This window comes from Rhinopithecus bieti, unplaced genomic scaffold (genome assembly GCF_001698545.2).
Source record: "Rhinopithecus bieti isolate Rb0 unplaced genomic scaffold, ASM169854v2 scaffold_33903, whole genome shotgun sequence".
NCBI lineage: Eukaryota > Metazoa > Chordata > Mammalia > Primates > Cercopithecidae > Rhinopithecus > Rhinopithecus bieti.
In genome coordinates, this window is record NW_016814625.1 from 1,239,876 (window position 1) to 1,266,763 (window position 26,888).

Here is a 26,888-nt window from a genome sequence, read left to right on the forward strand (position 1 = left end):
ACAGCCTGCATGTAGAAAGAGATTTGTTTTGCATAGTTTTAGTAGAAGTCATGCAAACTTTACTAACCAGCAGACGGACTTTAGTTCTTCATTAAGTATACTGCTTTTAATAACTAAAATACATAAATTTAATTTATATGACTTCCTAAAACTGGGGAATACATAATAGAGATCATTTGGCATTTACATGTTGTCTCTTTTGACTTTAGATTAAAATGAATATGATATTTTTCTTTCAAGAGTATGAATTATATTCGGTAGACGAGTTTCCACATTCAGTTTTTGAAGGGAAATTGGTTCATTTTATGTTAGAGAAAGCCAATGGTCAGGTACTAATTTATTGGAGAAAATTCCTTTTTTGCTATTTTTAGTTCCTTTCTTCAGCTTGAGGGTAGTGTGGTATAGTGGAGTCAGACACAGTGGCGCTTGTACTCTGGCTCTAGCATGTATTAGCTTTGCAATAATGGACACAGTAGGCAGCCTCTCCAATCTTCAGCTTTCACATCTGTAAAATATGGATAAAAAGATTTATCCTATAGGATAATCATTAGTATTAAATGAGGTAATGGATCTAAAGCAGTTGGTACAGGGTCCTGCAAATTATATATCTTACTAGCCCTAAAATATTCGTATTACTATCCTGACATATTGCTTGAAACATAACTTTTAAAGGGAAATGCTGCACATGGATTCATTTATTAGGATCAGTGTAGTGTAAATTGTGTGTCCTGTGTGTAATTCCAAGGCTAACATACAGGAGAAACTATCAGGAATGTTTGAAGCTACTGCTGACTGCTATTTTGAGAATTTGAGGACTTTATTCTAATGAAATGTAATAACTAAAAGAGGTTGTTTTAGTATATTACATACACACACACGATTGCCATTCATTGCTGCATTATTACAGCTTTTAACTCATGTGTATGTGGGTGAACACAAGGACTCACAGCTCACATTCCTGCTGAGGCAGCTAAGGCATAACTATGATCATCCTCAACTCTCTTATTCCAATCCATCAAGCACATGTTGGTCAGCCATGGCATTCGCAGCTACGGGGATCACAACATCACATTTCCTTTCCTAGAACAAATTAATATACACTGATTTCAGTAGTGATTTTTTTTTTTTTTTTTTTTTTTTGAGACAGAGTCTCACTCTGTCACCCAGGCTGGAGTGCAGTGGCGTGCCTCGGCTCACTGCAAGCTCTGCCTCCTGGGTTCACACCATTCTCCTGCCTCAGCCTCCCAAGTAGCTGGGACTCCAGGCACCTGCCACCACGCCTGGCTTATTTTTTGTATTTTTAATAGAGATAAGGTTTCACTGTGTTAGCCAGGATGGTCTCGATCTCCTGATGTCGTGATCTGGCCATCTCGGCCTCCCAAAGTGCTGGGCTTACAGGCGTGAGCCACTGTGCGCAGCAATAGTGATTTTTTTTAATGACTGGTAATTCTAAATATTTTTTCTAACCAAGCCATGAATTATTCTGCCATTTGGACACCCAGATAAACAATCCTATTTTTTTTTTCCACAGATTATTCTGATAGGAGTTCATTTGACCCCACTTAAGCCATCTCCATTAGATTCAGCTGGCTTACATTCTCCTCATCTTTTTTTGGAAGTGGTTGTGCTAATAGAAAACACGTTAATTTCAACATCAGCAAGATGTACACAAATCCCAACTCTACCAACAAATACTAGCACAGCTTTGGTCAAGACACAAAGCCCTTCTGAGATGCAGTTTCCTCATCTGTCAACAAAAGCTATCTACGTTGGGGAGCTATTCTGGGTGCTAGAAATTATATATGTAAAGGGCCCCATGATTGGTACATAGTAGGTGTATCATAGATTTACATGTTGTTTTTAGGAACAGGTAAATTGAATTTTTAATCTAGTGACTAAGTTTGATTTGCCAGGGTATTTTACAAGTCAGTGGTTAAATTAAAGCAAATTTCAGTCTTTCGGGTGACAATAAAAATAAACAAAAACCTCTTTTTTGCAGTTCTTAGAGATGAATAGTCAAGGTGTTGTTTTAGTTTTAAAAGAATAATGCTTGGCCTTTCTTTGTCTTCTAGATTCAGGGCAATATCACTCCTCATGCTATTGTCATCTTGCCTAAAACAGATGGAATGGAAATGCTTGTTTGCTATGAGGATGAGGGGGTGTATGTAAACACCTATGGCCGGATAACTAAGGATGTGGTGCTTCAATGGGGAGAAATGCCCACGTCTGTGGGTAGGTTAACCATTCCTTATCTCCTTCAGCAGTTACACCCCCCAAATGAAACGAAAATCAAGAAATGTGAAACAACCATTTGATTCCACACCAAAAAAAAAAAAAAAAAAAAAAAAAAAGTCTGTGAATAACTCTTGTTAAGACTTGCTTTGTCCATTTATCTCAAGTCGTTTGTCATTTTTGTGGTTAAGATGTGAACAGATGCTGTGAGTTATTGCCCATCTAATGTTTTTAATGCAGTTTTGGAAATTCCTTTTGACAGCCTACATTCATTCCAATCAGATAATGGGCTGGGGCGAGAAAGCTATTGAGATCCGGTCAGTGGAAACAGGACATTTGGATGGAGTATTTATGCATAAGCGAGCTCAAAGGTTAAAGTTTCTATGTGAAAGAAATGATAAGGTAAATCCGTTTCAACATTTGCATTAGTGTTTGCATTTTAAGAGACCACCAGGTACCTGTGAAACCTTCATTTTCCTTTATACTGATTTGAATCACATCTGTGTTAAACAATCAATATTATCTTGAAATGGCATTATTTGGTTTGATCCATGTGAACACTCAATATATTATTCACATGTCAAAACTACATAAAAACATCTAGAAATTTCTTGTAAACCTCTTAGAAATTTTTGTGGCCTGAAGGCCTTATGATGACTCAGCAGACACCACAAATTCTCCTAAGCACCTAGATAGAGCAGTTGGCCCATCATTAATCATCTCACAGTGGGTCAACTTTATACTTCCACTTTTAGACTTTTCACAAAGTCACTTTCAAGACCTAACCAATCACCTTATATTCACCTTTAAATCCAAAACATTTGACACGTAGAAATATAAGCTTTTTAAAAATGTCACCCATTCCTTAAGGAACTCACAATCACAAACTCAACTAGTGCCATGTCTTGTGTCATTCCAGCCATGTTTCTTCTGAAATGTCATAGGTGAACTGTTTTCCAGTGAAATTAGCTGTGTCCATCTGGCGTGATCAGTCACCTCAGAGGAGTATTCTGCACCAGTACTGCTTCTCCCTTACCCTCCCTATAGAGTAACCCTGAGGTTTTAGTAGCTAAGCCGTATTGCATTTGTGAATTCATCCTTTGTGGCTGTGGCCAACATAGAAATGCTGTCCCCAAAGCCACAGACATAAATGCCTATAGAAAAACAGTATGATGGGTTGAATTTTTGTACATCCCTTTGTCCACCCCAGTTCCTCAAAGGTCAGGTTGGTCTTAGTTCAACCCTGGTGATGTGGGCCTAAATTATATTCAACCCTGGCCCACTACTTTGACCTAATGTGGTCTGAGTGGACAGTAGCTGCAGGTGGCAAAGATGGTTCCAGCCATTTCGAGTTTCCCAGAAAACAAACATAACCTAGTAAAACTCCAGCTCCTACCCAGTCTCTAAGAATCAAAAAACTAGGAGTAATCTGGGTATGGATACCTACACTCCAATTGAAAACCTACCCTAGCAGGCCTGTTCCAAGCCATGCCACACCCTTAGGAGTAGGCTGGGACCACACCAGTGTCTGGAACCCAAAGTTTAGAGCCAGGGGCACATAACTTGGAGGGAACAGCAGCCCTTTCTTTTCTTCATTGTGGTTTTCCATGGGCCCTCTCTGTCCTCCATTTTGATTCATTGACCCTAAGAGTAGCATTACTTTCATATGTAGCATTAGCTGAATGTCAAGCATTTCCACAGACCTTCCTAAGAAGTTGTTGTTGAGAGACAGCATTCTTCTGAAGAAGCTGTAGAAATGAAGTAGCAGACTTTATACTAGTGACAAAAGCAAATGCCTCGGACCAAAGTTAGGTATTGGCTGACTGAAGGGCTAGGCCACAGCCCAAAATATTACTTTCCTGGGACAGTGGTTCTTTTACATTTAACATTCAGCTCAAGCAAGCAGTAACCCAAATTTTTGTCACGTTTGTCAGTTGTTTGATAAAATGACTTAACAGACTCAGACCTAATGGACTGTGGTTCTACTTGTTAATGCTATGATCTCATTTGCCCTGGGATATACCACCATCAGCAGAGAAACCAAGCGTTAACTCTTGAAATGCCAAAATGAGTAGGCATGAAATACCTTGCCCTGACCACAGTATTTAATGTTTTATCTTAAATTTTAAAATTAAAATCTGAAATTGTATAATAGTAGGCCTAAAACTCCCCCTTGACTTTGAGAATTTGAAGGAATTCCCTTCCTTCCTGAAGTCTACTTTCTTGTCATTTATGGGTGAGAGAAGGGAAGCTTCTGTGCCTTTCTAGAAATTAACAAAGAACCTGTTGGGTCCTAGTCCAGAAATTCAGCACGTTATCCTAGCATGAAACTGCCTTTTAAAAAGTGAACACCCAAAGAGATGTTACAAATGAAGATACAGCCCCTTCAGCATGTCTGGAGACCAATACCACAATAAGGAATAACAACAACCATAGGAATAAAGGCAGGAGTTTTTACGTAGGATGCACGATATCCAAAGGGACTTTATAAACACAGGCCATTGAGTCTTAAGACCTGACACATGGCAAGGATAGGACATGTGAGAGAAAAATGGATGGACGGTTGAAGAAAAGAGGGGAAAAGACCATGCAGTTGAACTAACTTCTTTTTAATTTCAAACAGGTATTTTTTGCATCCGTGCGATCTGGAGGAAGTAGCCAAGTGTTTTTCATGACCCTCAACAGAAATTCCATGATGAACTGGTAACAGAAGAGCACTTGGCACTTATCTTCATGGCGTTATTTCTAATTTAAAAGAACATAACTCATGTGGACTTAATGCCAGTCTAGAGGCAGAATCAGAAGGCTTGGTTGAACATATCGCTTTCCCCTTTTCCTCTCCCTCCACCCTTCCCAATACAGTCCATCTTTCAATGTTGCAGCCTGGTTGAGAAGGAGAGAAAAAGGTGGCAGGAATTTCCAGGAGATCCCCAAGAATGCTGCCTTGTCTGTGGACAAAGATGGACCATGTGCCCTTCAGAGTTAGGGATAGAAACAAATATTGTGTGCTCTTAATGATTAAGCTGTGTTATGGTGGGTTTTCAGGTGTTTACCTTTTTTCTTTACCCCTTTACTCTGTAAGAATGGGGAAAGAATGCATACTGAGAAGATGAGTCTGTTTTTAATTCTGTCTGCCTACTAGTTTTAAGTATATGGTATGCTGTAAAATTTCCAATTTCCAGTGATGACAGACAGCACAATAAATGTACCTTATCTCCTTACGCTGAAGGCCATAACTACATAGTGAGGTAATTTAAGAACTCTCTTGCCTTCACCAACCCAAAAGGTTGCTTTTTGATAGCAACTGGCTAATGAATTTTAAGAGAAGAAAATACTAGTTTTCCCCTCTTTTGGGAAATAGATTTTAAATGGCTAAACTACTAGCCTTAAAACTACTAGTCTAATAAAGTCAACTACCACTTTTGTGAATCTGACAGGCCATATTTTTATATGGCCCTTTACAGAATAGAGTGTGTTGAATAGGATACTAATGCCATTGAGTTGAGCTGGCCTAGCGATTGAGGGATTCTCTAACACAACTTTCCCTCAGCTATTATGCAACAGATCAGGGCAAAAGATGGGATGACAGATGGGGTCAGACAGAAAGAGCTTCTGGGAAACAAGCTTACATATTCTTTTTTAAAATGCACAAAGCCCCCCCGGCTAAGAGGTCACTTGGTTTGGGCTTCATTAGGACTGAGACTTTGTTGAGTTGTTTCTGGGAATTGGGGAGTGGATGATATTCAGGCTCTCAACATTCCCAGCGCTCTCCTGAGGGTGCCACTTTGTCAAGATGAAAACTGTGACTGAAAAAATTAATAATAAATGTTTCTGAGCTGCCTGCGTTCTCCCTGGGTGGGTGAGAGAAGGGACTAGACTCCTAAGCCTGCCTCAGATACAGGAGGCATCATTGGCTCCAATTTTAGAGAACTTGAAAGCAAGGCTTTGGACAAAATTTTGAGACCCTAATCACTTTACCTTCCTTCAAATTACCCAACATATGGTAAACAACATTTGTGCAGAAATATGTATGTATTTAGTTCAGGTTGACTTGTGTCCTTATAAACTCTTACTCAAATGATTTGAACTTCTACGTGACTGGGGTTTTTTTTTCCAAAGCTACAAGCATGGCCGCCTGTGGTATCAAGGTGTTGCAAACAATATCTGTGTTGCGCTTCCTGTTTTAACCTACCTCGTTTTGTTTGTTTTTGTTTCACTGTTCATCACAGCAGTGTTATCTCCAGGAGACATATAGAGAGCTCAACTGGCAATCTCAGGTGCATTTAACAATTTTAAAACAAAACAGTAGTTGACCAAATTTTTCTTCTTACAAAATTGGAGGTGGGGAAATCCAGTGACAAAACTAATGTGGCTTGTTTCTGGAGAAAATAATTACTGTAAATGGATCAAAAAAAAAAAAAAAAAAAAAACTATGATTTTGCCTAAATACACAAGCAGCTGATGTACTATTAATGAGAACAAAATACCCATTAGGAAAATTGAATTGAGTCATTTCAATCTAGTGGTTCGGGCAAGGTGGGGAAGAGAAGGGGAAACATTCTACTTTCTGTATTACATTATTCCCCTCCTGAAAAGGTGGTTGTTATTTGCATTTATTTAAAGCAGGTAATATGCAGGAATGTAACCGAGGATTATCTTCAGGCACTCAGCAAGATATCCTCCTCATGGTCCCTTTAGCTCTCAAAAGCAATGAAATCCTCCTGTTCTCATTTTTACTGCTGCGGTTGTGCTGCTGAACAATACTGTCTTCTCAAATTCCATGCCACAAATTCAGCAATAACTTTTTGGATTGAATTTCACAACTACTGTAATTGGATGCTGATGTGGACAAAATATATTGATTTCGATTTCATTCCCAAATGTGATTGCCACCAGCTCTTTATATTGCTGCTGTGGTATTTTAAACCAGAAGCTTCTTTAAATTATGTTGCAAACTGATCTTTGTTTTTATGTTTTGTTTGTTTTTATTTCTAAGTGATAAGTTTGAAACACACAGCTTTAAATGATTTTTTTATTATGGGATTTTGGGTACAGTTAAGAAATAAAAGGGAATCATTGTGTTTAAACATAAGGTAGTTTGTGAATGTATTTTTTAAAATCTAGATTCATTGAAACAAATCATAAGAAAACAATATTAATGCAGTCTTGTTTACAGTATGTACAGTGACATAACATAGAACATGAGCTTTTCTGGTGCCAACAATAAAACACAGACGTTAAACATCAAGCCATGCCTTTTATATTTTTGTACTAATATTTTACACTGAGTACAAGGCAAATCCAAATTTAAAAGGGCCCCCCGGAAATCCGTGCTCTTTAAAAGATAGATATTTAAAGAATTCATTGAAGCTTTTATCTTCAAAAATAAAGTTCCCTCCAGCAAGACAGACCCCAGCCCTGACGTAAGGAGGCCTAGAACATGCACACTATATCAGAATGGTGCCCTTGTGTCTCAGCCAAACATTTTGAATAGCCTTAATTCTTTTGGGGGGTAGGGGAGGAATGGTTGCTTTTCATCCATTTTTACAGCATCTCAACAACAAAAAAAACTTTCATTTTGATCTTTTATAGGTGATTTTGTCTCTAGAAATTGGCTTATTTTATTTTATTTTCCTACAAAGAGAAACTGGAGAAACTGAGCCCTCCCCTCAGAGTAAGTTTCAATAGATCTGCCAGTTCTTACAGCTCTAAATTAATAATGATCCAGTAAAATCTACTGAGCCTGCCCACACCATAGTCTGGGTCTGGGGTCTGACAGGTGACCATCATTCCTGGGGGCCACTCAAGGATACTGTAGCATGGATTCCTGGATCCAGTCGTGGCAGGAATGGATGCCCTGCGAAGTTCCTTCAAATAAGGAGGCTCTTCCCCCTGCCAGTTCCAGCCAGACCACTGTCATACCACACAATACATACACAATAATGACGACAGCTTTCACTAAGTTCCACATAAAAATCAAACAGCTCTAGTTTAGATCTCATTATTTTTCTTGGAGACTTCTAAACAATCCTTCAAGAAGACCTAGAACTACTATTTTTATTAAACAGGGTATATTAAGTTATGGGTGAAATCTCACAAGGCCACCTGGACAGGGGCTCCATTTTTCTAACACTTCGACATTGTTTTCTATGGTGCACTCCTAATATACTTTGCATCAAGTACATGTTTTTTAAAAACACCTTAGTTCCTGGTTGGCAAAACCTACTAACAATTTTTTGTCTGTTCTTGTGACTCATTGGTAATCGGTGTCTCTGGTCCCTCCTGTCCAGTAGATTAGAAAGATGTGAAATTCAAGCCAGGACCATTTTGGTTTTATCCACTGCCAGAAAAGGAAGTGGCTAAAGTCTCACATTCCACAAAGTTTAAAAAAAAAAAAAATGCTTTCCCTACTATTTTGTGTACCAGTTCCCGTCACTGTATTCTTGAAACGTGGAAGAGCTCTTTGTGTTAACAGTGTGTGCTGTCTTTGAAAGTCTGCTTGAACAAGCATCACTTGCATTTGTGCTGATTGCTTTAAGATGTAAGATGTGCTACATTATTTTTAAGAAAGAAGATAGTTACTGATAAAACTTTAATTTTAACCTACTGCAGAAAAACATGAGAAAATCCACGGCATGCTGATAACAATTCTGAATGACCCTACTATGCTCTTTATATTCCAGAATCACCACTGATACCATGTTCTGATCATTTCAACAGTCCCTAACTTGTTAGTTACCTTTTAGTTCATTCTTCAGAAATTTAAATCTAACCAAATCAAGCAAAAACATAACCAACCAACCAAAAACTGACCTCCCCTGAGACTACAAAGTTGTAACATAAATCTAAAATCCAGAAGTCTAAATTTGATTTAATTTACCTGCTAATATTTCTCATAAATGCCACTATATTTTCTCCTTGGTCACTATATATCAGGAACGCTAAAGTAAGCTGTCCTTTCATGGATCTTAAATAAATTGGGTGTAAAATTGATCACTTCTCAGGAGTCCCAGCAAAGAAGAAAACCTCTTGAGACTTTGCAAGTTCAAAACTGACAATTTGTATATTTCTACCAAACATTTTCTAGGTTGTTTTTATTTCTACACCATTATTCTGGGAATTCTTCCATAGATAACTAGAATATTCAACAATGTGCTTAGCATTAAACAGTGTGAGGTCATAATCCTGTGCTTTGGACTTTATTCTTCTAGACCTACCATTCCAGGAAGTGCTAGGATATACCAAAATAAAATCCCCACAGACGCATTTTAAACAAAATCCCTGAGTAATATATTTGAGTTTTTTTAAATCTAGATCAAAATCTTGGACTCTTCTGAGTCCATGATGACGAATGTTTGGGTGAAAAGTAGAAAATACAGTTAAAATGTCCAAAAGTTTATAGATTTTTGAGTTCATGTACATATCTTTAAACTCACTCCTTGCATGATAGGGTTTGGTTTTAATGGTTTATTTTTATCAGCACCAAGTTGCATTGCACTACTGAGGCTGAACAAATGCTGGTGGAAAGGTGAGTTTTCATTTCTGGCAATGGATCATTATTTGTACATCGTAAATATCATGCCCAGCTACCCCTTTCCCTTATCTCTTTCCCTTGGGTAAATGTTAAGGAATAGTAATACTTACTATGGTATGTTTAAGAAACCTTGGACATTACCCTGAATCAAAATTTCAAATGTCAGGTGACAGCAGGAAACAAAAGATTACAACTTGAATGAGTTTTTTAAATTGAATGTTGTAAAACTATTTTTGAACATTTATTTATGTTAATATAACCGTAGAAAGATGCCAAATGTGTAATATCAGAAAGGGAAACTACGATTTTGCTGTGCCTACAATTGTTTACATTTTTTAAATCTCCAGTTTTCAAAAGTATTTTAAATTGTCAAAAATTTGCTAAAACTGGATTGTAACCTCACCTGAGAATGAGAGAAGAAAATCTTCCTGGCATATTTTCCAGTCTGAAACTTTTGGTTACTTTCGGGTATTTTTTTTTTCTTGCATACAAAAATCATTGAGAAAGTACTTTCTACAGTTATTCCAAGCAGTCATTAAAAATAGGTTTTCCCACACGGTCACTACCATGCCCTGGAATATAATATGCTATCTTTGTCAAAATATGAATAATAAAACATTAATAGTAGGATGCCTCCTTGTTCCTCATTGCCACTTCCAGACTGTTCTCCCTTCCTCCTCCTGAACACTCACTGTTTTGAAGCTGTTGACATTAGCCTCTCAAGTCCCTACATTACCCTATTTTACTCCTTCTCATTGCTCAAGAATTTTAGCTTTTGGCTCATTGTTGCTCTCTTTACCACCACCCTGTCATCATTCTTGAATATTTCAATACTCACTTGAGAGTCCTACAAATACCCTGGCTTCTCAGTTCCCTGATCTTGACCAGTGAAACTTATCATTATTAATTACTACATCAGCTCCTTAAGTGAAAGCAGACAATTCTCATTCGCTCTAAGTACATCCCATTCAACCTCACCAAATAAAGATAATTGCCCCAGAAACCGAATCCTCTCTTCTGCATCCCCTATTCTATCCTATTTCACTGTATTCTGAATTTCACTGTATTCTGCAGTGTATCTCGCTATGTTCTGTATGCTGCAGTATCTCCAGTCTTAAACACCCTCCTTGGCCCCATTACCCTCTCTAACTGAAATGGCCCAATAGTCCCATAGACAGTTGTTTTTGCTGTTAAAGCTTGAAACTTGTATTTGTTTTCCTTTAGTCCTCTCAAAAAATTATCAAAGAACTAGAACTCATCAGATCACAGCACCAGATGCCCTCTTGCCCCTCCCTAGTTCCTGTTTTCTTACACATTGTTACATTTCTTCCCTGCTATATAAATGCCTAGTTTTGGTCAGCCAGGGAGATGGATTTGAGAGTGAGCTCCCATCTCCTTGGCCGCAGCACCCAACCAAAACAAAGCCTACTTCCTTGGCAATACTTGTCATCTCAGTGATTGGCTTTCTGTCTGGCAAGCAGCAGGATCTAGACCAAACCTAGTGTTTCAGTAACATAACTACTATCTTATTTATCTGCTTCTCTTCACAGAAAAACTCTCTAGGGGGAACTGTGTATACTTACTGTCCTAAATTACTCTCCTCCCTTGGTCTTTTGAACCAACTCAAATCAGGCTTTCATCTCTACCACAGCGGCTCTTGCTAAGGACACCAGTGACCTCCATGCTTTCAGTTGCAATGGTTAGGTCTCTGGCTTCATGCTGCTTGAGTTATCTGCAGTCTTTGACACAGTTAATAATTACTTCCTTCTTGAAATGCTCTGGGACATCTTTCTCCTGTTCTCTCACCTTCCTGGCCACTGCTTCTCAATCTCCTTGGCTGACTTCTTTGAATGCCCCAGTCCTGGGCATCCCCCTCTAAGTGATCTCTCCCAGTCTTGGGGCTTTAAAAACTATATACTTACAACACCCACATTTTAATCTCCAGACCCAACCTCTTTCCTGAATGCCAAATAAATCTGGCATAAAAGTATGTCTGATTTCCTATGAAGTACCTTCATTTGGATGTGTCATTGGCATCTAAAACTTGACACGTTCACCCATCAATACACAGTAGTCCTGTCTTAGTCATGGTTTCATTTTCCTTGGTTTCAGTTACCTGCAATTATCTGCAATCTAAAAATATTAAATTGAAAATTCCAGAAATAATCCCTAAGTTATAAATTGTGCACCGTTCTGAGTAGTGTAATGCAATCTTGCTCCATCCTGCTACATCCCACTCAGGACACAAATCATCCCTTTGTCCAGCATATCCATGCTGTAAACACCACCTTCCCCTCAGTCACTTTGTAGCCATCTTGGTTATCAGATAGACTGTCATGGTATCACAGTGCATGTGTTCAAGTAACCCTTATTTTACTTAATAATGGCCCCAAAGTACAAGAGTACTGTGCCTAATTTATATATTAAACTTTATCAGAAGTATGTATAGATAGGAAAAAAATACTATGTATAGGGTTCAGTATTATCCAGTTTCTGGCATCCAGACTGGGTCTTCAAACTCCCCCTCAGATAAGGGGTACTACTGAACTCCCATTGCAATCCTCTCTGTGCCAGTAAATGGCAGCTCCATTCCTTCACACCAGAAAATATTGTTATCCTTTACTTTTCGCTTTCACATACCACATCGAATCCATTTGTTTTTAAATCCTGTTTTCCCTAGTTTCAGAATATACCCACAATCCACTCTGGGTCCAAGCCACTTCTTGCCTGAGATGATGATGTTAAAACATATACCAGGTTATGCCACTTTTCTGCTAAAGTCCCTTAATACCGTCCCATCTCACCTGCAATGTCAACATCCTTACAGTGGTCTATAAGGGTATTGTGATAATCTGTCCTACTTTTGGCCCCACCTCGGCTGCCACTGCCACTTCTCTGACCTCATCTACTAATTCTTTTGTCACTTTGCTAAAGTCACACTGGCCTCCTTGCTTCACCCAGAATACCCTCAAAGCATGTTCTGTCTCAGAGTCTTTGCCCTTGCTGTCAGTCTCAAAACTTCCCCCAGATGCCTACATAGCTGACTCCCTCCCTTCCTTCAGGTCTCTGTACAAATATTCCTTTACTGTCACAGACCTGTGTCAAATAACTTCTCATTCCCCCACTCATTTTCTGCTTCATTGCCTTTCATAGTACTTATAACCATATACTTTGCTTACTGGTCCATCTCCAGTGCTTTGAAGAATGCTTGGCAAACAGTAGTCACTCAGTAAATATTTGTTGGATGAAAGAATGAAAGAAAATAATAACAGAGCTTTGGAATTTTTTAAAGGATAAAAAACTATATGATTCATTTCAGTTTCAAAATAAAAAAAAAAAAACACTGTCTCCAAAGTTTATATCATAAAAGCATAGGTTTGATATCACATAGAAAATAGAAAACCCTATAGATTTTCTTTCCTGGAAGGCTATTGTGGATGGAAGACACCGGGCTATGACCCTGGCTATACTTTCTTGCTCCATGAATCATCTTAACAGGCCAAGTTGCAGGATTGTAAGAGGGGCTGTCATATAGAACCATGAGAAAAGCAGTATTTCAAAACTCTTACATTTTTACAAATAATGATCCATTTTAAGCTATTGGCATTGCAATAAATGCAGTTATTGGATGTGGTTGAGATTCTGAATTTTGTTTTCTAGTCTAAATGTTTAAAAAACCATGACAATTCTTTTTTCTGAAACAAGAAGTAAACAGTGAAAGTCTCCTCCTGCCAAATGCAGCTTGAAGACAGCCTAATGACCTTTGGGTCTTAACAATCTTCCAACGACAACAATTCTGCCTCTCTGGGAAGCCTCTAACATCTGTATATATTCAGCTCCACCGAATGTTGCATGAAGTTTCATTGTAGAAAACTGACACATGCCTTCTGATTAATCTGTTGTTTCACTCAGTCTTGTAAAGGGCACAGCCTGTAGTTTCCATTTGTTCAACCATGTATTTTCCTGCTCACTTAATAAATCTTTTTTAAAATAAAGAAGGAAGATAATGAAATGATGTCATATGAAGCAATATAACAGTGAAAGAGAATTTTTTTTTTTTTTGGTCCTCATTACTTTTTGTCGTCTTTTCCACAAATCTGTTGAGATTAAGGATAGTGAGTAATTCATGCTAAAGAAGCCAGGATCAAGGTCTTATCCTAGGACCAAAAGCATTTTGGAGTTCCATGGTGCTTAGTTACAGATTCCTGAGGTCCTCATGAAAAATGCAGGACATTAGTTTCAGGGATAGATGGAAAATACGAAAAAGATGCTAAGAAATAGGACAAGGTGTCACAGTCATTGTGAACAATCTAGATTATCACAAACTCCAGTTAAGATACAAAAACATTTTCATAATGAGTTCTCTGTATGTGAAAAAAATAATATTTAAGTGTTGGTTTTAAAATTGTCACTCAACAGTTTAAATACATGTTTTTATATTTTCATAAGCAACTAAATCCATGTTCTATGACATTAACAATTTGATATAGGGTCATCTCCCTCCCAAAATCAGTCATCTTCATTTTCAAAGTTCAATGTTAATTTACCCATAAAGTCATGAGCACAGGGATCAGCAGCATCATGGTCTGACGAACATTTTCAGCATGGTACCCAGTGCTCCATGGATCTCAGGTTATCTTTTATTATTAAACTCATTTAATAAGAGAGATGGCAGTTGAAAAATTGAAGGATTTAGAGCTAGAAGGCATCACTGGAGCAGAAAGAAACAGCATAGCCTTCAGGTCAACTTGATATTCTTCCCCCATCTCATTCCTTCTCACTAGAATAGCCATTCATAATTGGAAGCCTAGCCAGCTCAGGCCAAAGTTATCATTAGTCCAAGGAAAATGACCAAAAGGACAGCATAGTGAGTTTTCTATAAAAGCTCATTTAAAGATCGTCTTATTTGGAGATGGTGTGCCCTCATTTTAGTGTTACAATGTATTTGAGAGCTGATGCTGATAATAAATGGCTATTTTATTAAATGCTCTAGTTTGGCAAAATTAAAAGTTTACAGTTTTGTTCTTCACAAGATTTGGGGTTGAGTGGGTGTATTATTAGTCCATTTAATCACTACTGATAAAGACATACCCGAGACTGGACAATTTACAAAACAAAGAGGTTTATTGGACGTACAGTTCCATGTGACTGGGGAGGCCTCACAATCATGGTAGAAGGTGAAAGGCACATCTCACATGGCAACAGACAAGAGAAGAGAGCTTGTGCAGGGAAATTCCAATTTTTAAAACCATCGAATTTTGTGAGATTTATTCACTATCATGAGAACAGTACAGGAAAGACTTGCCCTCATGATTCATTCCCTTCTCACCAGGTCCCTCCCACAACACATAGGAATTCAAGATGAGATCTGGGTGGGGACACAGCCAAACCATATCATTCTGTCCCTGGCCCTTCACAAATCTCATGTCCTCACATTTCAAAACAAATCATGCCTTCCCAACAGTCCCCCAAAGTCTTAAGTCAGCATTAACCCAAAAGTCCACAGTCCAAAGTCTCATCTGAGACAAGGGAAGTCCCTTCCACCTGGGGCCTGTAAAATCAAAAGCAAGTTAGTTACTTCCTAGATACAATGGGGGTTCAGGCATTGGGTAAATACAGTCATTCCAAATGGGAGGACTTGACCAAAACAAAGGGGCTACAGGCCCCATGCAAGTCCAAAATCCAGCAGAGCAGTCAAATCTTAACGCTCCCAAATGATCTCATTTGACTCCATGTCTCACATCCAGGTCATGCTGATGCAAGAGGTGGGTTCTCATGGTCTTGGGCAGCTCTGCTCCTGTGGCTTTGCAGGGTCCAGACACCCTCCCAGTTGCTTTCATGGGCTGGCATTGAGTGTCTGCAGCTTTCTCAGGCGCACAGTGCAAGCCATTGGTTGATCTACCATTCTGGGGTCTGGAGGACAGTGGCCCTCTTCTCACAGCTCCACTAGGTGGTGCCCCAGTAGGGACTCTGTTTGGGGGCTCTGACCCCACATTTCCCTCCCACACTGCCCTAGCAGAGGTTCTCCATGAGATCCCCACCCCTGCAGCAAACTTGTGCCTGGGCATCCAGGTGTTTCCATATATCCTCTGAAATCTAGGTGGAGGTTCCCAAACCTCAACTGTTGACTTCTGTGCACCCACAGGCTCAACACCACATGGAAGCTGCCAAGGCTTGGGGCTTCCAACCTCTGAAGTAATAGCCCAAGCTGTACTTTGGCCTCTTTTAGTCACAGCTGGAGCAACTAAGACAAAGGGCACCAAGTCCTTAGACTACACACAGCAGAGGGACCCTGGGCCTGGCCCACAAAACTATATTTTCCTCCTAAATCTCTGGGCCTATGATAAGAAGGGCTGCTACAAAGGTCTCTGACATGATTTGGAGACATTTTCTCCATTGTCTTGGGGATTAACATTTGGCTCCTCATTACTTAGGCAAATTTCTACACCTGGCTTGAATTTCTCCTCAGAAAATGGGATTTTCTTTCTCACTGCATTGTCAGGCTGCAAATTTTCTGAACATCTATGCTGTTTCCCTTTTAGAACTGAATGCCTTTAACAGCACCCATGTCATCTCTTGAATGCTTTGCTGCTTAGCCAAATACCCTAAATCATCTCTCTCAAATTCAAAGTTCCACAAATCTCTAGGGCAGGCAAAATGCTGCCAGTCTCTTTGATAAAACATAACAAGTCACCTTTGCTCCAGTTCCCAACAAGTTCCTCATCTCCGTCTGAGACCACCTCAGCCTGGATTTCATTGTCCATATCATTATCAGCATTTTGGTCAAAGTCATTCAACAAGTATCTAGGAAGTTCCAAACTTTCCCACATGCTCCTATCTTCTGAGCCCTCCAAACTGTTCCAACCTCTGCCTGTTATCCAATTCCAAAGTCACTTCCACATTTTTGGGTATCTTTTCAGCAGTGCCCCACTACTCTACTGGTACCAATTTACTGTATTAGTCCATTTTTATGCTGCTGATAAAGACATACCCAAAACTGGGCAATTTACAAAAGAAAGAAGTTTATTGGACTTACAGTTCCACATGGCTGGGGAGGCCTCACAATCATGGCAGAAGGCAAAAGGCACATCTCACATGGCAGCAGACAAGAGAAGAGAGCTTGTGCAGGGAAACTTTTTTTTAAAACCATCAGATTTTGTGAGACTTACTCACTATCAAAAGAACAGCACAAGAAAGACCTGCCCCCATGATTCAATCACCTCCCATCGAGTCCCTCCCACAACACATGGGAATTCAAGATGAGATTTGGGTGGGGACCCAGCCAAACCATATCAGTGGGGGAAACTTCAGTTTTCTTGTTGAAATTTTTCCTAGCTACTAAAATCTAAAAATATATGGTAAAACTGCTGTAGAGAACTTTTATAAAAGTCCAGACCTTATTTCAGCATAGAAATATACTGCCCATCTCAAAAATTGATAGGAAAAAACCCAAGAGCATCACCCAGCACTGGAAACAAAGCAGACACCCTGCCTGGTGTCCACAATTTACAGTTATTTAGCTGTACTTCATCAAGTAAGTGGAATTTTAAAAAGCTCTACAGGCTTTAGTGCCACTACAGTGGATATGCTGTGAAACAGAAGACACAGTAAAACTTAGAAGTCATAAGCTAACTGGATCCTAGTTACCTCATTTGCCAAAAGAATTCATTCCCAATTTTTAAAAGTATGAGTTTACCTCCTATCTACCCAGAAACAGAAAAGTAACAAAAAGTTTAGTAACACATTTAAATAAAGCTGCATTTTATAAGCCACATTCATTTTTTAAATAATTACTTATACATATGAATCCTTTATTTAGTCTAAAAACAATGCCTGGTATACAGATGGGGTATTGGACCCCTTGATATAACACCCAACCCCCAGTCTTGCTGAAGTCCCTATCCCATGGTTTGGAAAATGTTTAACTGTAAATATTTTCCCTGAGAATCCCCTTTTTGTTTTGGTTGTGTTTTATGGCAGTGTTTTAATGTGGATAACATGTTAATGGTTGTTGTTTCAGCTCATTTTAATCAGGCTGCCCTTATCACCTTTAGATGTCAGAGAATTCAGTATCATCATCATATTTTTTTTACCGTTTATATGCCATCTTATTTTTTAAAACATTTGAGGCAGCTATAATCTGGCTTCTGAGGAGCCACTAAAGCAGTATATACTATCTACGTGAAGGAAAGCAAAGTAGCCATTTATCTATCAGCTGTCTATTCTATAACAGGCCTCACACTGGATGCTGAGGCAGAAAGAGCTGATGGAGAAATGATCTCCCAAGGTTGCAAGGGAGATGAGGAAGGCAGAAGACATGCACAGAGACAATGACAAAAAGCAGAGTCAGTCATTTGACAGAGGATTTCAAGGATTGCATGGAACAAAAATGAAGGAATATGACCTTCAGAAGACATTGGGAGAGGAAAAAAAAAGAGAAAGGCTTTCCAGCCAGAGGGAGCAGCTTGAACAAAGGCACAGAGGAGTAGAAGAGCATGTGGGTAGAGAAAGGGGAAATCATTCAATATGACTAGAGAAAATGCTAATGGAGCAGGAAATTTGACTACAATAATGTTGTCAAAAGACAACATTACAACAAATTTAGTTTAAAGATCTTAATTGACTTTCATTCTCAGTTTTAGAATTGGGCAGCCCTCACTCAAGACCAGAACAGGTTTTAAGAACTCTGGGCCTGCAAAGTGCTCAGATGACATTATGGACAGAAAACAACAGTGACAGCTTACTCAGTGTTTTTCCTCACTTGAACCAGCTGGCGGCCAATCAGTTGAAATTAAACTGCTGTGATTGCCTAAGACTCAGCCACGTGTTGCAAGAGCATACTTCTAAGATAGAACTTCAGTTAACCTGTGTACCAAGCCAGATTTCAGTCTGCCATGTAAAGCCTCAAGCACAGAGGTATCCTCAGGCTTAAACTTAATTCAACAACGTATAGCATTCTCTCTTGACTCCTATGCCCAACCTCCTGACATATGCCACAGGGCTTTCCTGATTCAGCCAGTGGCCTGACCTCTGGTGGGCAATGTTTGATGAATGAATAACACCATTTATTAGGAATGGCCAAGATTATCACGTGTTGGTAGTAGTAGCTCCCCATCCCACCCCCACTCCCAATTTCTTTCCCCATGAGTGAATCATTTCATGCATATAATTCTAGGCATCTTTTTAGTTGCTTCCTATAAAACTAATCCTTCAAATTTCCTTGCTGAACCTCAGCTTTGATGCATGAAGCTGCTGTATGGTCCTACTAACCCAAACTTTTCTGATCATACGAATCACCTGAGTGCTTGTTACTAAGGCAAACTTCTTGACCATCCTCATCCTGCTGTGAGCAGGAATCTGTCATTTTGATGCCCATAGTCCTAGACAACCTCCAATCACAAACTTGAAGAAACTCTACACTTCTGGAGTTTTTCCTTCTTCTGCTCTGAACAATTCTGCATTTTTCCAGCCTATATAGACATCAAAAGTTATGTCCAAACAACCACCTCTTTCTCATGTTGTACAGGCATCTTAGTGGCCATCATTTGTCCCAAATAGGGCTTTTAGAAGAAAGGATAGAGTCTGCTGGACCAGCCACTGGGGCCATCTGGCCCATTGACCTTGCTCCTCATCTACATTTAAACCTCCTGGATGGGCTTCATCACTGGGGGGCACACCCCTCCTGGCAGCTGGGAGCTCTGCTGTCCATCACCAGGCCTGAGTTTCCTCAGGGATTCTACACTGTAACATGTTACCTCTGCTCAGAAGACTGCTAAGGACACAAGACACCTACCTGCTCTTATAGGCAGATCATTTTCTTCTTTTTTCTTGAATTTAATAATATCTTTTTTTTAACTCCCTGAAAAGCACATTTTATTGCTATTATTTCTGCCTTATTTTCATGTACTTTGCTCTACTTATATTGCTTTTAACTGTTTTTCTTTTTTCATGTTTACCTCCTTTTGATTTGTCATTTTCAAACATTTATTTTACCATCCTTTTATTGTCTCTTAGTCTTAGGTTGAGATTAAAAAATTTATTACTACTTATTTACTAACATTTATTTTTTATACATGTCTTCTGATTTCTTTTGGCTTAGCTATTTACTGTTTTGCACTTGTTTTTGCTTTGTCTCTTATTTGATAGCCGTCAATTCCTACTTCTTTGTGACTTTGAATTCTTCATACTTCACTTTCCTTATTCTTCAAACATTTTATGCTTAAATTTCTGAACTTAACTTTGTATGTTACTTGTTTTAATCCTCTTTCTCTTTTATTTACATTTTATCTCTAAGTTTTTGTTGTTGTTGCTGTTGTTTTTGAGACGGAGTTTCACTCTTAGACCCAGGCTGGAATGAAGCAGCGTGATCTTGGCTCACTGCAACCTCTGTCCCCCAGGTTCAAGCAATTCTCCTGCCTCAGCCTCCCAAGTAGCTGGGATTACAGGCACTTGCCACCATGCCCAGCTAATTTTTGTAGAGATGGGGCTTTGCCATGTTGGCCAGGCTGGTCTCAAACTCCTGACCTCAGGCGATCCACCTGCCTCTGCCTCCCAAAGTGGCAGGATTACAGGTGTGAGCCACCACACCTACCCTATCTATAAGTTTTTAATCTATGCTTATGTTCTTTTTTACTCAAGTTTTTGGTTTGTTTCACTGGTTTCATCTATTCCTTGCATGTTCTAATTATGTTTTAATCAGGTATGCTAATTATTTTTCATCACATTTTAAATTTTTTCTCCCTAATTTTAATTTAGAGCTCATCCTATTTAACTGCCTCCTTTTATGAATGGAGACACGGAGACTAAGAGAGAAATAACTTGCTCAGGAACTTGGGGTGGAGGAGTTGTGGAATCTAAATAAGAAGCCAGCTCTTTTGATTACCAGTCTAGTGTTTTTTCTATCAAACTGCTCCAATAACAATGACTGGATGAAGAAAAATGACTCTTCTTTGAAATAAAGAAAATCTGAAGAGCATCTCGCCAAAGAGCATTTAGTCCCTAAGACATTAAAATCAAGGGTGTAAATGTCAGTGACAGCAGCCCGGGAAAGCTTGGCCTTTAACCAAAAGAAAAGGTGAAAACAAAGTGAAAAAGAGAAAGTTAAGAAGTGGGACATTATTCCTGAAATATATGGAAGAATAAAATCTTAAGTCAGAGCTTGATGACCCTAAACAAATCGCTCTCCAAGCATCTGTTTTCTTCTTTCTAACGTAGGGATAATGAGATCATTCCTGCCTGCCTCACAGTTGTACTGTGTTTCCAAATCAGATCTTTGTAAACTTTGTACACAGTTGTTCTTATAATATGCCCATAAAATCCAAGAGAAAGTTTAGAAAATACTTAGGTAAAAAGAATACCATTGCTAGTTTTAAAACAAGCTTGTCCCACCTGCAGCCCTGAACGGCTTTGAATGCAGCCCGACACGAATTCATAAACTTTCTTAAAACATTATGATTTGTTTTGCGATTTTTTTTTTTTTAGCTCATCAGCTATCATTAGGTATATTATGTGTGGCCCAAGACAATTATTCTTCCAATGTGGCCCAGGGAAGCCAAAAGATTGGACACCCCTGTTTAAATAAAATGTGTAGTATATATCTAAAGAGGGAAAAATAGATTATATACACACACTTGTTGCCTATGCCACTCTCAACACTCATAATCATATTGTCCCTTCTTCCCCTTTTTAAAAAACCGAATTACTTTTTATTGACTGTCTGCTGTTTGATGCATATTTCCATCTGGTACTTTTGTGTTTATATTCCTACTATATACATGTTGACCTGTATTGAACTGCTTCATTCATTAAGCTTTAATGGTTAAAAAAAGCAATGTATAAATCATATATATAATCTATAAATCAATATAACTGTACGTCAATGAAAGAATACCCATCTTTAGACTCAAATTTAGCCTTGCCAATCAAGTTTCTATGGCAAAGCCATGGTTTCTTCCCTAATCTGTTTCTTCCTCCTACATTCCCACTAACATTCCAGCTATAGCCCTAGCGGGAGTTCACGATGACAATCAGACAAAACATTACCTTGTGCATCTGGTATTTGAGATGCTTTTCTATTTCATTACCCAATAAACTTTTCAAACAACAATCTTTCAGTCTTTGGCATCTGGAGCAGTTATCTCCTTGTCAGAGCTGGCTCTGCAGTAGCAAATTAATGGATTATAATGCTACGTGAATTTTCACTTAGCAAGAAATCTGTAAGGACTGTGGATGAGTTGGGTTGGGTGCTCTGTCAAGAGAACAAAAGATCAGGGATGCTCTAATGTTAGGGCTGTGTCCCGGCTGGGGCTATAATCACCGCAAATGAACTAGAATAGAATGTCACTCCAGATACTTACCTATGGGAACACTCAGAATATTTCTTTTTCTTTGCACTTTAGCATAAAGTCACAGACCTACCCCCTTATCCCTGCTGTGTTCTTTTACTGTCATGAAAGTACAACATTGCGTATCTATAAGGAACTTAGAGCCCTCAGAGACCACAGCCCCAAGTGGTCTTTTCTTTTTTTTTTTTTTTCTGGGACGGAGCCTCGCTCTGTCGCCCAGGCTGGAGTGCAGCGGCGCCATCTGGTCTCACTGCAAGCTCTGCCTCCCGGGTTCACGCCATTTCTCCTGCCTCAGCCTCCCGAGTAGCTGGGACTACAGGCGTCCACCACCACACCCGGCTAATTTTTTTTTTTGTATTTTTAGTAGAGATGGGGTTTCACCATGTTAGCCAGGATTGTCTCCATCTCCTGACGTCATGCTCCGCCTGCCTCGGCATCCCAAAGTGCTGGGATTACAGGTGTGAGCCACCGCGCCTGGCCACTTTGTTATTCTAATTTGAACCAATGAAAAAAAAGAAAGGACTGCTTCCTCTCCCCACCATCCACCACAAAGTACTTGACCAAATCCACTTGCTCTGCTCCAAGAGAGGAGGTGACTTTAAGGTGTAAGGGAGAGGGAAATTCTATTTGGTCTTACTTTTATTAGTCTTGCCACTGACTCTCAATGTCTCTGAAAAGAGCCAGAATACCTGAGTCAACAACTTGTCCACCACCAAGTTGCACCATCTGCTTGTTACAGTACAGTCCTGGAACCCCTCTGTGTCTGACAAGAATCTAACACAAGAAGCTAACACAAGAATCGCTTCTCCCTGACACTGCTTCTTTTATTGGTGACCTATTGGTCAACAACATGGACCAATATTGTTTGTTAAACCTCAACAATAACCTCATGATCTTCGATCCCACTTTTTATGTCAACCTCATAAGCCTACCTCAGCACCCTGCAAATCAGCAGTAACTGCTATAGAAAGCAGTGGTGGAAAACAGCACAAACACTATCTGAAAATGATTAACCCACAGACATTAAAGACATGCAAACTCGTAACAGAAAGATGCCCTGCAGAGCACTATGATCATTTCGGCACATTTGATTGAAAAATGGTTAGAGGCCGGGCGCGGTGGTTCACACCTATAATTCCAGCAATTTGGGAGGCCAAGGCAGGCGGATCACGAGGTCAGGAGTTCGAAAAATGGCTAGAGACAGATAATCTTAACAGATTTAATTTAAACTGAGATGACTCAAGTATTGCAAACAAAAATTTTCTGCATGCAGCAGCACCACTCAATTTAGATTGAACCGCCCTATGATTATTTAATTAGGACAGTGTTTGCTGAAACACTACCATAGATACACGTGTCAAAGGAATTTGCCACAGATTGTCAAACCTCCATAACATAATGGTACAAATCCAGATGACTGACCACTCAGTAAGTGGTCCCTAGCTCCTTTAATGAAAACTGCCTTTATTGCCAAATATCATAAGCTCCAGCCCTCCAAAAAATAGTAGAGGTCGCCTGGCTAGTCACCCCAGAGGGTCACAGGACCCATATTAATTTTTGGAGAGGATGTTAAATTAAGAACAAAGAAACATGGAAACAGAGCAGAAAAATAATAACAGCTGATATTTACAGGTAATTACTATGTGCTGGGCTTTGTCCTAAGCAATATATCCCCACTGTCATATTTAATCCTCACAGCAATCCCATGAATCAGATGCTATCCCCATTTTGCAAGTGAGGACACTTAGAGATTATTTAGTTTGCTTTACAGATAAAGACCACAGTGGTTAAGCAAGACTTTCCCATAATCAAATAGCCCAACCCTTGCAGAGGGAGGACCAAACCAGGTCTCTTGACCCTGGTCCAGTGCTCCAAACCCTTGTGAACATGAACTCCATTTTACAAGATGCTTTGGGTTCAGAAGAGATATAAAACCATTCCATGAAGGGTATACTTCTTCCTTTCCAAAGTCATAGTCCAAAAGGTAAGGGAGTCAACCAGCATCATCTAGCCAGGAAGAAGGGGCAACACAGCTGGTCTTTTTCTCATGCTGTCTCTTAAACAAGCAAGGGTGCTGGGAAAGGGTATTCAGACACCTGAGCTTGGACTGAGGAATTGGACATCACTTGCATACAGATTCCATGGCATACTGAGAAGAGCCAACTAACAGGAAGCTTCTTGCGAAGTAATGAAATAAAAATCTCATCATAACAGAAACCAGAGATACAAGTAAGAGCAGAAAGTTCAAAGAGGATGGTGAATTGGAAAGATACTCACCAAACCAAAAACAGAGATGACCTCTGAGGACCCATCCGGGTCAAGGGGGCAAGAGAGGTTTATTTTAGTTTTATCTGTACTTTATAAAATTTTCCCAGTGAGAATGGCGTCATGTATTTGTGTTTAATTTGCTATTAAAATGAAGTAAATATTTTAGAAAGGAGAAGAAGTAAATAAAAGGTGGGAACAGCACCTACCCATATATAAGCTATTAGGTAGTTTTCCATCTGGTACCTGTAGCCCCACAGTGGGTCAGTGGAAAGCTGGAGTCACCACCCCTTTCCATAACAGTCGCAGAGACCAGGGCTGCTTCCTTTGCCCTGCACCTTGTGGCCAGAGGTCTGCCTTTGGGATGTGCTCAAGAGGGCCCACAGAATCTAGAGTCAACAATAATGCAGTGTACACTGAAAAATTTGTTAAGAGGATTGATCTCATATTAAGTGTTCTTATTACAATTTTTTTAAAGAACATGATAAAACGCCAGCAGCTCTGTAATGGCACTAATCAAATAGTACTATCTGTTTCAGAAGTTGGTCATTTATTTTGCCAGTCTTTTCTTATGTTCAAATTAGATGAAGTTTAATATACTATAAAATTCGATGGATTTCTGTCCTTTTCAATAAATATGGAGGCCGGGCACGGTGGCTCAAGCCTGTAATCCCAGCACTTTGGGAGGCCGAGACGGGCGGATCACGAGGTCAGGAGATCGAGATCAATAAATATGGCATGTGTGAAAATATGTAAAAATAACTAGAACCTTTAAAATGTTAAGTAATCTATTTTTTGTGTGTTTCTTAGGTAAGTTATGGCCCAAGAGTTTAAACACAGGAATAGCAAACCTTTATTAAGCTGTGGCCCTTAATAAAGGCTGCATATTACATTTGGCTGTAAGAGCAGCCACATTAATTGCTACATTAATTTTCTTCTATTAACTGTAATTGAGAGGAAAGCAAACCTTCCCCAATGAGTGTTGTTAATTTGTGACTTAATTTTCAATAAAGGTACATTGAGACCACAGGGGAGAAAAAATTTTCTTCCTTCTCTTCCCATGTAATATGCTCTTTTTACATAGAACATTATAAGATTTCATTTCTTAATTTGGATTTGCATCATTTACCAGATCATGCTTAGGTTTGTGTCTTCTGTGTATGTATGCATATAAGTATACATGCATTCATTCAGCAAGCCAGCCAGCCAGCACAAGACTCAGAAAATACTTTATATCCGGAGATGTACATTGTTCCTTAACGGAGAATGAAGCCTTTTTCTTTATTTTTCTCTTGCTGTAATCATCACTTCTCTTTATATTCTGTCTTTGCATTCTGCATCTACTATTGTATTATTCACATATTACAGCTCCTGGATTTCTCATTTTTCAAATGTTTTCACTTGTTTCTTTTTATTTTGTCTATGTTATAAGATATAACCTCCCATTGAAGCCTTCAAAACATTATTATTTTTTATTAAAGTAGATTTACATACATTAAAGTCACCAGATTGCTTTAAAAAGAGAGAAAGAGAGATCCCAGGGGCCTCTTGTGTACATTGGGGTTAGTCACTTTCTATTGTCTGAGTCTGTCCAGGTGACCACTAAGATAGCCAGAAGAATCCATGAATTCCTTACTAATCCACCTACACAGTTCCATTGAATTGACTCAATTCTAGGTAAGTTTAAAATAAGGTGGGGCAGAAGGGAAGAAATAAAGGAAAGAGGCCTATTTATTGGCTGCCACAGACAGAATTGGTACCAACAACCAGCCCCACGTTCTCCCCTCTTAGTTCCAGCACAGGACACTCTTTCTAATGTTCTAGCAGGCTCCCCACTGCATGGATGTGGCTAGAGATACAGATCATGACTCTCTTGGACCACAATTTGACCTCCCTAGACCCCATCAAGGTTCACGGCTGGGGGAACTCCAAGAGGTCAATTTGACTCCCAGAGTGTCAACTAAACAATATGCCAGCAGCAGCAGGCTCTCCCAGAGACCCAACCTCCATTCTTTTTGGTGCCCTTTCTCTCTCCTCTTCTACCCAGTGCCCCACCCAACTCACATTCACACTATTGTCAGACAAGTTATCTTCTCTTTACCAAATCCTATCCCTCAAGTCTACACATCAAAGCTCAGGCTTTAGTTGTTACTGGCTTATTTATCCCTAAGATCTACTCTAAGAAATAAGGATCTAATTGGCCGGACGCAGTGGTTCATGCCTGTAATCCCAGCACTTTGGGAGGCCGAGGTGGGCACATCACAAGGTCAGGAGATTGAGATCATCAGTGAAAGTCATGTCGACTAAAAATATAAAAACTTAGCCAGGCATGGTGGCATGTGCCTGTAGTCCTAGCTACTCAGGAGGCTGAGGCAGGAGAATCAGTGCAACCTGGGAAGTGGAGATTGTAGTGAGCCCACTGTACTCCAGCCTGGGAGAGCAAGACGGACGGACGGATGGAAGGAAGGAAGGAAGGAAGGAAGGAAGGAAGGAAGGAAGGAAGGAAGGAAGGA

General features: G+C 39.5%; 1 protein-coding gene and 1 long non-coding RNA gene across 6 annotated transcripts in view; one reads left to right on the plus strand and one right to left on the minus strand.

Annotated features, from left to right (window-relative positions):
- The window catches only part of TNIK (TRAF2 and NCK interacting kinase), a 413,250-nt gene extending 402,857 nt beyond the window's left edge, over window positions 1-10,393 (plus strand). For 4 of the 5 annotated variants that reach the window (XM_017851566.1, XM_017851567.1, XM_017851569.1 and 1 more), the window contains 3 exons: window positions 2,073-2,232; window positions 2,495-2,634; window positions 4,856-10,393. In XM_017851566.1, the coding sequence (XP_017707055.1) occupies window positions 2,073-2,232; window positions 2,495-2,634; window positions 4,856-4,939 (384 nt within the window). In that variant the 3' untranslated portion in view covers window positions 4,940-10,393. The remainder of the gene's footprint in view (window positions 1-2,072; window positions 2,233-2,494; window positions 2,635-4,855) is intronic. The other variant, XM_017851568.1, reaches the window with a different exon arrangement.
- LOC108515006 (uncharacterized) overlaps window positions 211-26,888 on the minus strand; it is a 30,165-nt gene continuing 3,487 nt past the window's right edge. Inside the window, exons 3-4 of the long non-coding RNA XR_001881405.1 lie at window positions 948-1,080; window positions 211-505 (exon numbers count right to left, since the gene is read on the minus strand). This is a non-coding gene — a long non-coding RNA (uncharacterized LOC108515006). The remainder of the gene's footprint in view (window positions 506-947; window positions 1,081-26,888) is intronic.